General features: G+C 53.0%; 4 protein-coding genes across 4 annotated transcripts; 1 reads left to right on the top strand and 3 right to left on the bottom strand.

Moving 5' to 3' along the window:
• Positions 1 to 2,006: 2,006 nt before the first annotated feature.
• Positions 2,007 to 4,446, bottom strand: BJX68DRAFT_267764 (ankyrin repeat-containing domain protein; the record flags this gene model as incomplete). The annotated part of the gene is made up of 2 exons (XM_071045899.1): positions 2,007 to 4,346; positions 4,411 to 4,446. 2 exons carry the CDS (start codon positions 4,444 to 4,446, stop codon positions 2,007 to 2,009), a joined length of 2,376 nt encoding a protein of 791 aa, XP_070898230.1.
• A 25-nt stretch (positions 4,447 to 4,471) lies between these two features.
• BJX68DRAFT_238894 (putative peptidase family-domain-containing protein) lies at positions 4,472 to 7,121 on the top strand. Its single transcript, XM_071040428.1, has one exon. The coding sequence runs from the start codon at positions 4,486 to 4,488 to the stop codon at positions 6,730 to 6,732; it is 2,247 nt and encodes a 748-aa protein (XP_070898229.1). The 5' UTR covers positions 4,472 to 4,485; the 3' UTR covers positions 6,733 to 7,121.
• A 1,852-nt stretch (positions 7,122 to 8,973) lies between these two features.
• On the bottom strand, positions 8,974 to 10,349 carry BJX68DRAFT_267762 (uncharacterized protein; the record flags this gene model as incomplete). The annotated part of the gene is made up of 4 exons (XM_071045898.1): positions 8,974 to 9,003; positions 9,133 to 9,371; positions 9,427 to 9,792; positions 9,854 to 10,349. The coding sequence occupies 4 exons, from the start codon at positions 10,347 to 10,349 to the stop codon at positions 8,974 to 8,976; spliced, it is 1,131 nt and encodes a 376-aa protein (XP_070898228.1).
• A 3,295-nt stretch (positions 10,350 to 13,644) lies between these two features.
• On the bottom strand, positions 13,645 to 14,091 carry BJX68DRAFT_267759 (uncharacterized protein; the record flags this gene model as incomplete). Its single annotated transcript, XM_071045897.1, has 1 exon — positions 13,645 to 14,091. One exon carries the CDS (start codon positions 14,089 to 14,091, stop codon positions 13,645 to 13,647), a length of 447 nt encoding a protein of 148 aa, XP_070898227.1.
• Positions 14,092 to 15,576: the final 1,485 nt, after the last annotated feature.

Below are 15,576 nucleotides of genomic sequence, written 5' to 3'. Positions count from 1 at the left end.
CCTCACTCCAAATGCTGTTCTCCGCGGCAAGGAATTTGGGTTGGGACATGTGGCTACAGGGGTCTCCCTTGCGTCGTGGAAAAGTTTCTCCCCCCTGTCACTCCCTTCCTGCTTAACATCCAATTGACACAAATATATATCTCATCGGCGAGATTATTTACTGTGAAAGACACTAGGTTCGCGCCCATTGCGCAATTCTCAGCCCTGAGGAGTATAGCAATGCAATTGAACACGATGCGATCTGAGCCAGATGACCGTCCGAATGAGCCAATCATCCTGTCGATGACCGGCGGATAACGAGGTTTAGGTGGGTAGAGAATATACTCCATAGCAAGATCCATATCCTGCATCGCGCTCCATGTCATCGCGAATAAGCCTTCTGCATATACTCCATAAGCGCCGTCTTCGATAAGAAGAGAGGCCGCCTGAAGTTCCACCACGACTCTCATGTCGAATGACGATCGGCATCAGATCAGTGGTGGCGCTCAGCCACGTGCCGAGACATCGTCGTCGCTAGCCCCCACGCCCTGCTTGGATGCTCGAGCAGATGGATCAGCGCGCCTTCGAGGCGGTCATCGAGAGATCTGGGATGGTAACAATAGAGGGTCCCCGGAATGAGCATCTCTGCTGTTGGTCTCGGGGATTCGGTACTCAACTTTCCTGGATACTTGAGTTAGGGGTTTTGCAGCACGGATGCCAGCGGACAGTTCGTCCGAGGGCGTGCTGTACTATACGGAGTGCCCTAGTTGCCTTTCGTTCTGGCGGTTGCTCGTTGGGAAATAAAAACCTTAAGTTATGCAGAACCTATGAGCGCTATCGGAGGGGAACGACGACGAAGCTTACAAGGAGGAATAAAAGAATCGAAAGATGCGATTCATTGAATAACTTGAGCGAGCGACTGGGTTAAATACAGGAGAATGGGAGAAGAGTTAGACCAAAACAGGAAGTTGAGGTCCGTTCGCAGGAACTGCAGATTCTGCAGATATCACCGTGGTACAGCTTCATCACCGTAGGACTGCATGAGTTTGATGGAGCCGGCCTCTACATGAGCGATTTATTGACCAACCACTGTATGCAGGTTCCTGGATGTGTGACCACGGCATGCAAAAATATTGGAGTTGTGTGGCCAGAGTAGTATGACTCCGAGCGCTCGACAAGGGAGTGTTCATTACTGGGGATGCTCCTATCCAGGCCGAGCATTACGCTCGCACCAGTTGAGACCAGTGAACAATCGAAGATTGCTCCGTGTTCACTTAAATCGACAGCAACCAAGTTAAAAGGGGGATGCCACTTGCCCGGCATAGGCGCGTCACATATGCGCCATCAAGCTCTGGATCGTGGCGTTACAGGCTTGGCCGAACGAAGCATTTGCATATACAATTCACGCCGTCTGCCCGTCTCGTACAGACAGATTGACAACCTTGGGTTACTCGCGCCTGTACCGCTGTTAACTTGTGCCCATTTCTGTACGTGGAGATGTGTTCTTGTGGAAAGGCATAGGCTGGTTACTTGAGCGAGGCCAAGTTGCGGTATTATGTAGATATTTCGTAATATTCGGACTTGATGAGATGGCTTGTTGAGTGGGATACTGCGACAATGGAAGCTCCGAGGTCGTGCGCGTGGCGCTATGCTGGACTGGGGAGTGTCAGGGCGGTCCACGGATCATTTCGTCTTTCAGTTGAGGGTTACTTGTACTCTAGAATATCTCTATTCGTTGTCCGAGTTTTGAGGGCCTACTGTCAGCCAGTGGGTATATGCTGATTATGAACGTGTGCTGGGTCTACTGGCCATGCAAGGTCAACTGTCTACCTGGAGTTTCCGCGTAGTACCTATACTAGGATACGCACTCAAGAACAGCACATCAAACGAACAAGGGGAATATTCGAGGGTGGTAGAACATTAGAGGAAAGCCACGTATGAGACGAAAAGGTAAGCCCCACGCCTCTGGTAATCCCACTCCGCGCACCTCATTCACTGCAAACCTCCAGCATATGTCAAAGTTAAGATCAAGAAACCCCATACTGCAGCCGCCACCTATACTGACGCAGGATCTTGTCGATTCTCCGGTCATGGTGCGGATGCTCGACCATCAAAAGATGCTCTGCCTCACGCAGGCAAACCCCCTCATAGGGCCAAGTCCCACCACGCGCCTCGACTGCCTCGAGGATCATCCGCAGTGTACGTATATCCCGGCATAACCGGACTATAGCGTATCCTCTCGAGTACAGCGGATTCGCACCTCCGTCAAGCAGGATCCGCAGCAGGTCAGGCAGCGCGCTGCAGTCCCGGTGCCAACAGTACGCGGATTCGAATCTGCTACCCTGCCGGTGGTGGCACTTGTAGTCCGGGATCGAGAACAGGGCTTTGTCGAGGTCGGACTGAGGGGCGCCGCGGTCGAGGAGCCATTTGATCGTTTCCTTTGGATTCGCATTGGGGGTTCCCAAAGATCCCGCCGCCGCGGTGAAGAAGAGATTGCGTTTTGGATTGGGAAAGGGGATGCGGAACCCCTGTTTGCGGAGGAGGTCAAGGAGCTCGGTTTGATTTGAAGCCACGGCGTGGTTGATGGCCTGCTCGAGCTCTCCTTCGCTCTTGCCCTTTGGCGAGAGGAGATCGTCCCAGCGGCCCTGCTGGAGGAGCCACTCGAAGACGCGCTTACCTCCACGTACGGCGAAGAGAAGCAGGCTATCTTCTCCCTGTATATCCTGTACTATGTCTAGGCCGTAGTCTAGCAGCATCTGGATCTCACTGGTGCTCCCTGATGCAATCACCGGACCGGCTATCGATTTGCCTGCTTTCTTGCAGAGCAACGGGTCTGCGCCAGCCTGGAGTAGCCTGGAAAAGATCGACTCGAAGGGGGTGGCTAGAGGTAGTACAGGATCTATGCCCCGGTGGCGCCCGCCCAGCTTGCCAGATGGATCGGCCCCTGCATCTAGTAATAGGTCGACAACTTTTTCGTGCCCGTTGCGGGCTGCTTCGGGTAATGGCAAGGCCACATGGCGGTTGGACATAAGAGGAGGTGGGTAGAGGTCAGCCCCATGATCCAGCAAGAGGGAGACAATGTCGGCATGACCCCTGGAAGCCGCCCAGCACAGCGCGGTTGGATATTCGTCGGTCGAGAAATTGCGCTGATCCGTCCATGTGCCGCTGGGATGGTAGCGACGGTTGTCCAGCAGATCACGGACAAGGTCCACCTTGTTGGACATGGCTGCCGCGGCGAGAAATGCGCCCTTGTCATCGGGGACTTGGACCAGGCGGAGATAATCGACGGTTTCGAGAAGATAGTCGAATACTTTTGGGTGTGACTTCTCCGCAGCCCATAGTATGGGCCACATGACGTCTCTGTCGAGCTCACCCCGCGGCTCTCGCTTCGTAGAGCCCAGGACGCCTCGGCTAGCGAGCATCCTTACGATGTCCAGGTGTCCGTTACGTGCGGCACAGCAAATCGGTGTGCCGTCAACCGCATGCCGGACGGTTGGATCGGCCCCATTCTCAAGCAAGAACGCTACGACACCCGTGTGCCCTTGTTTCGCGGCGCTGCCCAACAGATCCTTTCCGTGCGCAATGGGCCAGGACACACCTTTTTCCTTCTTGTAGAGTCCCATCAACAAAGGCAGCATGTGGGCATGACCATTCGCCGCCGCCATTGAAAACAACTGGCCCGACGGATGGGGATACAGGAACGGCCCGTGCGGCCTCTCTGGATATCGAGGTCTGATTTCCGCGCATTCCGTGTCCCAGCTCAAGTCCATGCCGCGACGCAGCAGAAGGCGAAAAGCCGCCTCGTTCCCGTGCATCGCCGCCAGAGCTGCGGGGCACGGCGCTCGCTCTCGCCCGTCGCGCCCGTCGCACCCGTTCGGAGAAGCGCCTGCGTCTAGGCTCCGGGTAATGGTGGCCATGTTCTTATTGATGATCCCCCAGGCGAGTGCGCTGCTGTTGCCGTGGCGGACATTGTGCTTGTAGAGGAAGGGGCCAAACAGATTGTACAGGAATCTGCACGTCCGCGCCAGTGAATTGATCTCGTCCTCGTACTCGAGCAACTCGGCGATCTCGGTGAGCAGTTCGATGGGCAGGTGTATTAATGGCATCGCGGCGATAGAGATAAATGCACTCGGATGGACAAAACTACTCGTGGGAAGTGCAGTGCGTTCATGTTTTGGCTCGCGACGCGGCGGGCGCTCCTTCCCCGCATACGAGCTGCCAATGCCCAGCCCGACTTTGCCCTTGTCCTCGCAGTCGGTCACCACGCGATCATGGACCGTCTGAAAGGAAACAGGGAGATCGAAGATGAGAATGAGAATCCTCAACGCCAGGAACTGGGGGCATTGGTCAGGCAGCGAGGTGTCCACCTGGAATCCCAGGCAGTGGCTCTGTGCCTGGACTAGCGGGGCGCAGGCAGCCACTGGGGCCTACGCGAATGGTCCAGGTTAAAAGGCGCCAGCTGCTCATCCTCTTGTCCAGAAACCCTAGTTTTATCCATCACCCATCATGACAAAACGCTCAATTGACACCGAGTCCACTCCCCCGGCCCCCCGCCGGGTCAAACCGACCCCGATCGAATTTCGCCCATTCACAGTCGCCAACGTTATCGACGGAGAGATTGTCCATCAAACCGCCATCGCGCTGCACGGGGAATGCCCCATCTTCGACTATGCCCACGAAACAAACTTTGTCTCGGTCTCTGTCACCGACGCCTTCAACCAGTCCCAGCCAGTCCAGCACTGGCCCCTGCACGCCGGTAAATGGAAGGCCCTTGCTATGCTCGCCCCTGGCATCAGCACCATCAACCTAAACCTCCACCACGCCTCCGGCGTCTACGACTCGGTAACAATTTCGCTCAACTACGTTCCGCTGTTGCAACTCCCTCCGCTGCATCTGGCTATTATGGTCGCAAAAGACTCGCCGCTACTCATCGACTGCCCGCCCGCCAAGTACGGCGCGTTCGCGACGGCGCACAGCGATGTCAACGCCGCTGTCGCCAAGCTCCGCATGGCCGCGTACATGTGGCAGGCTCTGACAGCCGAGGACTTTCGTGAAAAGGGCCTGGGCCGACGGTCGTTCCGGCTGGATGAGGAGTGGGGGAGCAACACCACTCTGCGCACGACTCATAGTCAAGCACAACGCGGATCATCGGCGTCAATGGGCGCCGTTGCAAAAGTGCACATCATCCGGTCCGACAAGACCGTCGCGGAGATTCGCGATGCCCAGGTAGCGCAGCAGAATCCGCGCGGCCGGAATCGGGAGGCTCTACACCAGTACTTTGAGTCCGCCCTGGCTGCCTCTGGCATCCCCGTCTTCCAGTCGGGCGCCCGCCCTGTCGTCGCCGGGTTAATCCTCGATGCGCATTACTCCGCTGAGCAGAAGCTCATCCTCGGGCATGCGGCGCTAGGATGCCACAAGAGTGACGGGGTGTCGCTGGGGATCTTCGGCAGCCACCTGACATACTCATGGCCACGGTTCCTCGAGGAAGTCCCCGCATGCCTGGTCGATCAGACCGCAACGGGCGATAGCGTCGGCAACGACAACGGGGAATGCGACACGATGCGCGGCGCCTGCTTCGTCGGACAAGGCGCATTCCTACACGAGGTCGGCCATGCGTTTGGCGCCGGGCATACGACAGGGATCATGGCGAGGGGGTATAGCCGGGCGTGGGCGATGAACTTTATCGAGGATGAGGGGAATTCCGGGATGAAGAATGAAGCAAAGTGGGATTTACGCGACGTGCTCAAGTTCAAGCTCTTGCCTCACTTTGCATTACCCGGGGATGAGTATCCTGTGACTGCGGAGTTTAAGCAGGCTGGCGTGACTATTGCAGTTGATGCAGAAGTCGACGTCGATGCAGGTGAGGGTGTCGATGAAATCATCAAGGTGTCGTGCAAGGCAGGACTTGCGCGGGTTACTGTCCAGACCGGCACCGACGAGCCCAGAGAGTATTTCAGTGATATCACCGGCACCTGCACAGCCTTCAGCATCAACACCACGACCGAGAACCTCGACCGCAGCAAAGCACTGAAGATCACAGTCCTAGGCACGAACGGCAAGGAACGGGTAACCAAGAACGCCTGGAGCCTCCTGAGAGAAAAGCCCTACATCTCCATCCCGGGCAGCAACATCATCCTGAACAAACAATCCGTGCATTCGAACAGTTTCGAGGCCGACAACAACGACAATGACGACGAAGGCTACATCCGCTGGGCCATGCTCCTCCACAACCGCGGCAAAGACGGCACCCTCCACCGCGCGACTTCGATCGACCTCCGCGTTGGATGTACCATGGACGGCGCAGTCGTCTACTACGCCGACGGCTCGCACCGGAACTGCGGGCCCGGAGGCGGACACTCCTTTGGCGGCCACGCGTCTGAAAGCCATAATCTCCCCGAGGGCGAAACAATCCGCAAGGTCGTGATCTGCAAGAAGGATGACGGGTGGGGAAGTCTAGCGGGAATTCGCATGACTTTGGGGAACGGGGAGGCATGGGGCCACCTGAACTATGGTAACAGGGATTACGATGACGAAGACGAGGACGATGAGGATGACAGTGAACATGGAGCGGAGGAGTCCGATAGCGAGGCCGTTGTCACCCTTGCACCCGGTGACGACGAGGAGATTGTGGGATTCTACGGGCAGAGCGCAGCGGGGTCCGGGTTCACGTATCAGTTTGGAATTTTGACGGCGCCGCGGGGGATAGTCTTGCCTGATGCTGTTTATGATTTGCCAGAGTTCATTGAGGTCTAGTGATGTAATCCACTCTCTTCTTGGGGTTCAGTCATACTGATATGGGGTTTGGCTCAGGAACAAGTGGTTAAGACCTCGACTCAAAATACAAGAAATAAGCGAATACCTTTAGCTCCAAAGTCCCCTTATCTTATCATGACTTTGCTCAATGGTCTGCGAGGCTATTTGAAAGGTTAGGAATATGTGAAAAAGACCACTCGTCGTTATGAGGAATGGTCAGAATACATAGGTTCTCAAGTACACTACACAATGTCCAGCCAAACTACATCTTCGTATGTTTCCGAGTGTGTTAACTTGGAAGGCAGGTTCCATCATTGCTCTATAAGGCAGCTTTAGAGTTCTGTGTATATTCAAAGACAGTAAATCGAGGGGACAAGCTAAAATAGCCCTAACCGGGGTTGTTTCGCGTGGAGTAGTCCTTTCACAATCCACAGACTCAGCCCATTAGCCCGCTGATGCACATGATTCAGCATTCTCCTAGCAGTATCTAGATAGTTATTCCAAGGGATACCCTCTCAATCATAGCCTTGCTGTCATCCAGGCTCTTTTCGACATCGTGGTCACATACAGACTCTTGAGATTGTTTATGCTCCCTAGCTTCAATGGCGTCCCACCGACAAACCGCCAGATTCAAAACTCCTCGATATCCCTTGTGCCTCCCCTCAATCTTTCTTTCAGCTTGGGGACCTGGAACCGGAGGCCTATGGGTGTGTAGCCCCTTCCAAGAACACATTAGGATCTAGGCTTAGGCCCAGGAACTGCAGCCTCCAGGCGCGCAATGCATTCTCTCCTCTGTCGGAAACAAAACCCGCACAGTTCACCTCCCTCTACTGGGCCATCTCAAAAGCACCATCAGGATGGCCGACCTCCTATCTCTTCCCCGTGAGATCGTCCACCGCGTTTTCAACTAAGCGGACCAGGACTCGCGCAAGAAGCTCCGGTTCCCTAGCGCGTTGTTAATTGAGACTTGACGGCTCGCCATTTCAGACAATCACACTCAACCCAACGAAGGCGAATGGGCAGAAATTCCAGAATATTCTGCGTGATAGTGTCATCTGGGGGTTTGTGAACAAGGTTTATATTGATGCTGCGAGGGGTGATGCGGGTTTTGCCTGGCCACGGTGTTTTGTTTCCAAGGGATACTAACCCAGTATAGGATGAAGACGATGATGAGTACATGGCAAACTCGAATGGAGAAGGTGGACAAAGCCAGCATCAAGACCAAGGCAATCGCTCCCGCCGCTTCTGGGAGTTGGTCAAAGGCTTGGTCGACTTCTCCCGCCTACCAAGCGTTGTCCTACGTTTTCACCCTGATTGCAACGGCAGGGAAGAGAGATGGGAGCCTGACGTCTTGCAAAGCATCGAGTTTCGGTCTTCTGTGATGTGCAAGACCATGGCTGTTCTGGCGTCTCTGCCCAAGCTACCGACCGAGCTCGCAATCCAACATCTGCAGAACATTGACATGGTGAACCTTGATATTTAACGGGATCTTGAGAAAGTCCTCAGCGGATTCAGATTGTTGCGGCTGAAAATTGCGAATCAGCATATTGAGAAGAATAGGGAGACCGACATTGAGGTATTTCGAGTCTTGTATTATCCATCTACTCTGTACAGCACGACTAACCGACTCTTACAGCACAACGCCCCGTACACCTTTTACCCAACGCTTGCAACTAAATGGCGAGAACCAACACCTGCAACACTCGAACAGTCAACATTTAACCCTTTACTCCTCCTTCTTCTTTGACTTCTACCCTAAATGCCCCCTAAATGGTGTTCACCTCCCACGGCTAAAATCGCTTGCGCTCGGCGACTACACATTCGTCCATGACAGCAAGCCCCAATGGATCACATCGCACAGCGATACACTGCAGAAACTATACCTTGACGACTGCCCAATCCTCTTTGAGGTCGCCGTTGAAGATGTACAGCACACGCTCCTGGCCCCTGCCACATTTGAACCGTATCCAAAACTGGAACGTAAACTCTAAGCCTCGTGTGATACGAGGTGGTGCGACTATCTCAAGGCATTCCAAAGAAACTACCGCACCTGCGCAACTTCCGCTTGGGACACTTACCAGGCCGGTGGGATAACGATACGACGCCCTTGGATGCCGAAATTGAGATACGCCGTGCATCTCACTGTTTCGACCTCGAGTTGAGGGGAGTAGCACGGCGGCGGAAGTTTTGGTATCCCGGGTGAGTGTTGGAAGAGTCATGTGGGAAATGCTGGTCATCTATCTAGCTGATGACGGTAGCAGCAGCAGCTCTCTATCAAGTATTACAATCCTCGGCAATTGAGATGAATGAAAATAAAGCGTTGTTCTTGTTTTCTGCTGGCAAACACTTGCCCCAAGATACACACACAAGCACACGTCCTCGCCTCTCCGCCAAACTCACCCACGAACCTGGCGTGACTGCTACCCAGTTTCCACAATCATGCCGAAGTATCTCCTCGTTGCTGCGAGTCCGGGCCAGACTTAGACTCGGGGCTTGGGAAGAAGGTGGAGTTGGTGTCGACTTGGCCTGCGGAGGCAAGCCTTCCAGCGTGTCTTGCCTAATCTTTTCCAGCGCCGCTGCCATCATCTGTTCTCTTTTCTCTCGGTCACTATCCTTCTGCTTCGGCTCCGGCTTTTGTACTAGACACTGTTAGACGATGATCATCATCACACGCGGATCATATGCGAAGCTCACCCTTGGATTTCTTGTTGCACAGAAGCACATTAATGCCCTCACCATGGGACTCGAAGTTGTACACAAGGAGCTCCCTGTCAAGAATAAATTCTGAACCGATTGCCAGGTCCACCGCGATACCCTTGCCGACCAAAAACTCGGTCGTTTGGGGCACTTGGGGCGGAGGGAAATTCTCCGCGTACCAAGTAAGCTTTATCATGCCTAGAGGCTTCACTTCACTTTTATTGAATGAAACGTACTTAGTATTCCTGAGTCTCTCGGACAATTCAAGCTTTTTGATCTCGTCCCCACGGCCTAGCGTTTCTACCAGCCCCTTGCTTATCCAGTTGTATGTCGATCCCGTATCAAACAGCGCCCAACAGGGCCCTGAAAGTGGTCTGCTCGAGCTCGATGGCTGCGGTAAAGTGGAATGTCTTCGGAACCATACAATCGACCAACTCTGGCTCGGCCTGATCGGGTTTGCCATCTGCCGGTGCAGGCTTGTCGAGGTGATCTTGGGTGTGTTGAAGCGGAGCTGCGCTATCAAAACAATCAGCAAGCAAGGTTCGTAGGGTTAAAGCCAGCATGACCCACATCGCCATGGCTGTCGTAAGAATCTGCACACGCTTGTTAAAGTTCGCTGCGTGGCCAGCAAAGTTTGAAGCCTGGAGGCTTCCTGAAGCAGAGCAACGTAATCCCTCCATCACTTCAAGCCTCTCTTGGCAAAGGCGAAAGCTTGTGAGAATAGAGGGTCGAATCGGCTCAGCACGATCGAAAAGACTGTCGACGGCTTCCTCCAGAAGCTGGACGTACACCTCCATTTCCTCAATTTCCGATGCAACGTCGCCTTCGACCCACTGCGCATCTTGAAGCGCTTGTTGGACTCTCGTTTCGTTGAGGGAGACCGCGACTGCCGCGCTGGCTAACGCAAATGTGTCCTGCATAGCTTCTCACGATAGAAGATGTAAACTGAAAGGTGTTGTGACACGAGCTTGCAAGGAGACTGTTTTGAGGACTGTTGGAGATGTCGGCCGAGGGATTAGACAGATAACCCGCACGTATTTCGCCGAGGCAGCAGGTGTTGACGATTTCGGGCCAGCTTTGCTGGCTCGATGTTCTCTCCAATCACTTGATGCTTGAAAATGTCGAAGCGAATGTGCGTGTAACCAGGCCTCAGGACACCCAAGTACCCGCCCCGCTGCCCTTGGCCGCTCGCTCTGCCTGCTCTATCCCCATTTCGCAATGCCTGGAGCTGGCGATACGCACCCGTCAATGATCAGGTAGGCCCTTGTACACGGTCCCTCCACTGACCAATTGGCCGACTAGTGTTCACATTTCTGATTCCCAGCCATGATTAGGATGTCGGTTGTTCCCCAGAATAACAGATGAGCAATCAAGCAGCGTCCGCCAAACGGGGCTTCGCCCCAACTTGATCCCAGAACGATCCATCAACACCCCTCCCGCGACAAGGACATCGATTCCTACCTCAGAAGAAAGTCTGCTGCTGTACATAGCATACCCTCCCTACTACAGGCTACACAATGGACCTTCCTTTCGTGTCTACGACTTCCCCGACACCGACCCCCTGCGACGAGAGTATCACTGTCAGATCCCAGCCCCGACTCCACAAGCATCCGGAACGACCAAGTAACCTCCCACCTCTCCATCGCTCCTAGCCAGATACTTTCGACTCGCAGATGAGCCGACACCCTGAGGTGGTCATTGTTGGATGGTTCGTCAATATGGAAATGGCAAACGTACTCCGTGTGCTGGCAGAGCTGTGCGATACGGAGCAAGAGCAGGATCGTTGCTCGAGGGGAGATTACGCGATCGGAGGCTGCAGTGGTGTATACACTGCGCAGGCAGCAGCTGTCAAATGTCAACGCGAAGTGCTGGGCAGAGCAGAGAAGATGGGGGCTGAAGACGGTGAGTTTGCCTCCATTCTTGGTTCTTTTCATCTCCTTGGCGGCTGGCTCGTCACTGACATCTGGACAATAGACATGGCGATTTCAACCGCAAACAGCGGTGTACCACCCTCCTACCAGCTTGTCGGCCGCCCAACCTGAAAGCGACTCGAATGCCTTGAAATAGCCACACTACCGCGTATCTATGACGCGAGTAGACTCCTCCTCAATCGCGAAGCTATCTGGTGTCAGAAGAGTGGGCTCCATGTCCTTGACGACAACTGTGTGGGGTATGAGTCAGTTACTAAGATATAGCCTCCTGTAATGCTTTCACCGTGCGAGGTATCATAGTCAAGTTGGCTGTCGTGGACGACTACCTCGTACAAGGCTCAGGAAGAGAAGTCTTAGCACCGAACCCGAGGAGTCATCCATGTTTTCGTGATACAATCCTTGGTTTCAATTTGCCCACCTAGCCTAGTGCTCTGTGGAGCAAGTGTATCTACCCCTCAAAAGCACAACTATTTCCCCTGAGCAAGGATATACCTGGAGTCTCCAGATGCTCCTCGACAACAACCACCTAGGCAAGTTTTAAACGAGAACGGTAAGATATAATGCTTCCAGTTCACAGTCCACCACAAAATGCCCGATTGAATCTCTGTAACAAGTGCTAGACGTCGCGATAAAACCCGCGCCAAATAGATAAATGCTGCCATACTTGACTCGGTCACCATCCATCCCACCACGTAGTTCTAGACTGGAAAAGATCATTAATATTGGAAAGCAGCCAGCGTCTATATCTATTTCGGCTCAGAATTTGAACTCCCATGTTTATCAGTAGGCATTGTTCGCATTGAACTACGATCAAGACAAATACATCAACTAACTCTTTTCACCCACAGGGACCCATCTGTGCTGCCCCGGGCCTTTCGGAATACAAGAGCGTATATACACACAAAAACGAGTGATAAATCAGTATTTTTTTTAAAAAAGAAAAAAAGAACCAATGTCGCCGTCACCGTCCACTGCTCCTACTCGGTCAAGTCCTGGCCCTGGTCAACTTCGTCTTCTTCGCTTTTTAGTCGATCCATCACCTTGCTCAACCCTCCCAAGTCAAGGTGAAGCATTGCTTTGTAGGTGTTGTAGCCGTGCCGTACTACCTTGCCATCCTTTTTGAGCAGAAAAGGAATCCACTGGTACAGCATGACGTGCGACACAGATGTTGGCTCCAATTCTGCAATTGTAGCATAGTATCTCTCCTTGTTGTCACCAGGGTCGAATAGTCGAACAGTATCCTGAATGTCCAAGGCTGCACTCCCGTATCTGGAGGGAAGAAATGTTCGATGCTCCTCGCGCATCAATGATCCCGGCATCCCATCCGCGCAGTTGTCCGGACGTCTTACAATAGACTCTGGCCACCTCAGGCGCGCGAAGAGCATCCACTGTTCTTTTCCGGGATGATACCCGACAGTCACGTCAACGGTGTATGTATTACTGCCAGCTTCCACAATGACTTGCTCCAGAACATGCTTGGCTGCCAGTGCGTCATGAACTTTGGGCATCTCGGCTGCGAGTACATTCCCCTCCCATATGTCGTGGGCGGTGCTTCCACCTTTCATCCATCGAACCATATTGCCAATAGGACGTGTTGAAGCGTGGCTGGTTGGACCGTCGAGCGCAGCTTATAGCGGGACAGTTGGACAGCAGATGTTGTTTCGCTGATCGCACAGTGGGTTGATTGGAGAAAGAGATCGTAGCAGAGAGTCCAAAAGAAAGATGTTATAAGATTGAGAATGCGTTTTCTTGTTTTTCTTTCAACCACACAGTGGTGAAAACGAGATTGAGGAGGAGCTTGGTCTTGTTGCCAGTGCTGCTGGAGGAGAGGCCATCTTTATACCTGTCCCGAGGCTCCGCCCATGTTGACAACAGCCGGTTGCGGCCATGTCTAAAGAAAAAAAAGGATCACTCTTATCATCTGTTCCTTGCCCCAAAAACTCGGGCTTCCAGAAAGGCCGCATGCCCTTGGCCTCTTTCGTCGTGTGAAAGAGAGCGTCAAAAATAACACCGGGCACAAAGGAATCCAGTTTTCCAAAGCCTCAAACGAGTCGAATCCGAAGTAAGACTAAGTTTGCCTTGAGAGCATCTAATTTTTGTCTGAAAGAAAAAAGTGAGGGGTAAAAACGAGAAACATGAAATAGACTTTGACCATGATACTATAAGCAGACTACGAGTATCTCTCTTTCACATCGAACTAATCTCGCTAATCTTGGCTGGAAACATCCATTCCAAATCCACCGCTTCAAACAAAGGACCCCCTCCCAAACCAAAAATCCTTGCTTCAAAAAACCTCACCCAAGACTGCGTCACACGACACCATGGTCAAAGACTCCATCGACCCCGACCCACCTTTCCCATCCTCTTTCTCCTTCTCTTTGTCCACCGTCTTTCCCCTCCCCCAATCAACCCACCCCTCCACATCCCAGCAATACGGATCCTCCAGCGCCTCGACCCACCGCCTCTGACCCGTTTCTTTGACAACGTACCCGTCAAAGAGATCCTGGACCTCGTTGAGTACCGTCAGGTCGGGCATCTTGCGCACGGGGCCGCGCAGGGCAACGAGGAACCGCCACGCCCTGTCTTTGGGTCGGTAGCCCGCCCAGACCTCGTAGGCCTTGTAGTGCTTACTGCGGAGGAAGGTGGCGAAGTAGGTGCAGACCTCGCGGGCAGAGGTCTCGGTGAGGGTTCTGTCGGGCGTGAATGTTCCTGTGAGGACGTAAGTGGACATTTTGGATTGATTTGCATATATGGGTGTTGGGTTTTGGTTTCGGGTTGTGTTGCTACTGTGAGACTGAGATTTGCGATGAGTATTTACCGACGGGGGTGGGATAGATGGGCATTTATAGGCAGCTTTTGTGGTGGGATAATGAGGTGGGCATTGTTCAGATGGTTCTTTGTTTGGACAAAGAGGATTGTCGAGTTAGTGGGCGCTAGTTCTCCGAGTTGTTCGAGGTCTTTTGTTCTCTGTCCTCGGAGGATGCTTGTTCTTTTACAGCCTTGTCCTTGGTCTTCGAAGCTGGCTCGAATTTTCAATAACAATGGCCTCCGTTCCTTCTGGCTGCGTTCCTGTGATCTTCTATTGGAAAAAATGGCTCCGAGTCTTTAGACTCATATACAGCTCCATGCCCGGGAACACCGCGATCCCAGAGCCCGTGTAATCCGGGGTGAAAGCTAACCGAAAGGTGCGAGTCCCAAGACATCCACCAACAAGACAGAGCTTTCGGGGGTCGGTTGTTCTGCTCGAGAAGGTCGAGAAGCTCATGTATGTCGGACAAGGTGAACATTTGTTAAGGCCGGGGATTGGGGCAAGTGGGAGGAAACACAGTCGTGGCCCTGACGATGGATGCACACAGGGATACTAAAAAGTAGTCTGGGCTTGGAAACTCCTGTCCACAGCAGCCACTGCTATACTCGTTGTCACGCCGGTAGAGGATAACCGGACTGCTAGTAGTAAGTTGATATTTTGACACAAGCCTAGTAATGAAATATATGCAGCTAGGACAGCACATGTCAGTACAAGTTCATTGTAAAAAGCATGGAAATGATGATTTCTAAACGTGCCCGGCCGGTAGAGAACGAGACGGCGCTGAAGATCAGAACTTTGATCTTCTAGGCAGACAGAGAACAGACGCGTAGAAATGGACCATGATAGAAAGCGAGAAGGAGATGAATCCTTGCATAGCAACCTAAGTGCTCAGGGCAGGAACTCCCCGAAGCGATATATTCGGAGAGGGTTTCGCTCAGTTGTGACGAGAAGCACGGCGTTCACCGATAGGTCGATCTGTAAGATACAAAACACTAGCAGCTACTAGCCATTATGTACCACTTTTATGTCGCACCTCGAGGGATCTGGCGGTACTATGTACATGACCCACGTCCTCTCGGCGTAGAGGCTAGTGTAACATTGGCGTCGGCGAGAGTTAGGGCTAAAATATACCAACAGGAAATCCACAGACAACAATCGTAACAGAATTGATGAAGATAAGCCCAAGAATACCAAAAAATACTGACTTACGAGCGAGGAAAGCTCACTCTGAAGGTGGTTTTCCTTTGACCTAGAAGCGCACGCGATATATATTCCTCTGCGGGTCTGTCTCATCTCCTATGAGCGTCTGATATATTGTGAGATCACGGCGCAACAAGAATCCCGTCCCACGGCGGCCGAAGCTGGGCAAAATTGATGTTCATAGATCGTATTGTAGGCACAGAACAA

The sequence above is a fragment of the Aspergillus pseudodeflectus genome, assembly GCF_044049435.1.
Source record: "Aspergillus pseudodeflectus strain CBS 756.74 chromosome Unknown BJX68scaffold_26, whole genome shotgun sequence".
NCBI lineage: Eukaryota > Fungi > Ascomycota > Eurotiomycetes > Eurotiales > Aspergillaceae > Aspergillus > Aspergillus pseudodeflectus.
This window is presented reverse-complemented; position numbering and strand designations above follow the sequence as displayed.

Excerpts from the sequence above, each read along its gene's own strand:
- BJX68DRAFT_238894 (XM_071040428.1), top strand. The coding sequence starts at position 4,486 with ATGACAAAACGCTCAATTGACACCGAGTCCACTCCCCCGGCCCCCCGC.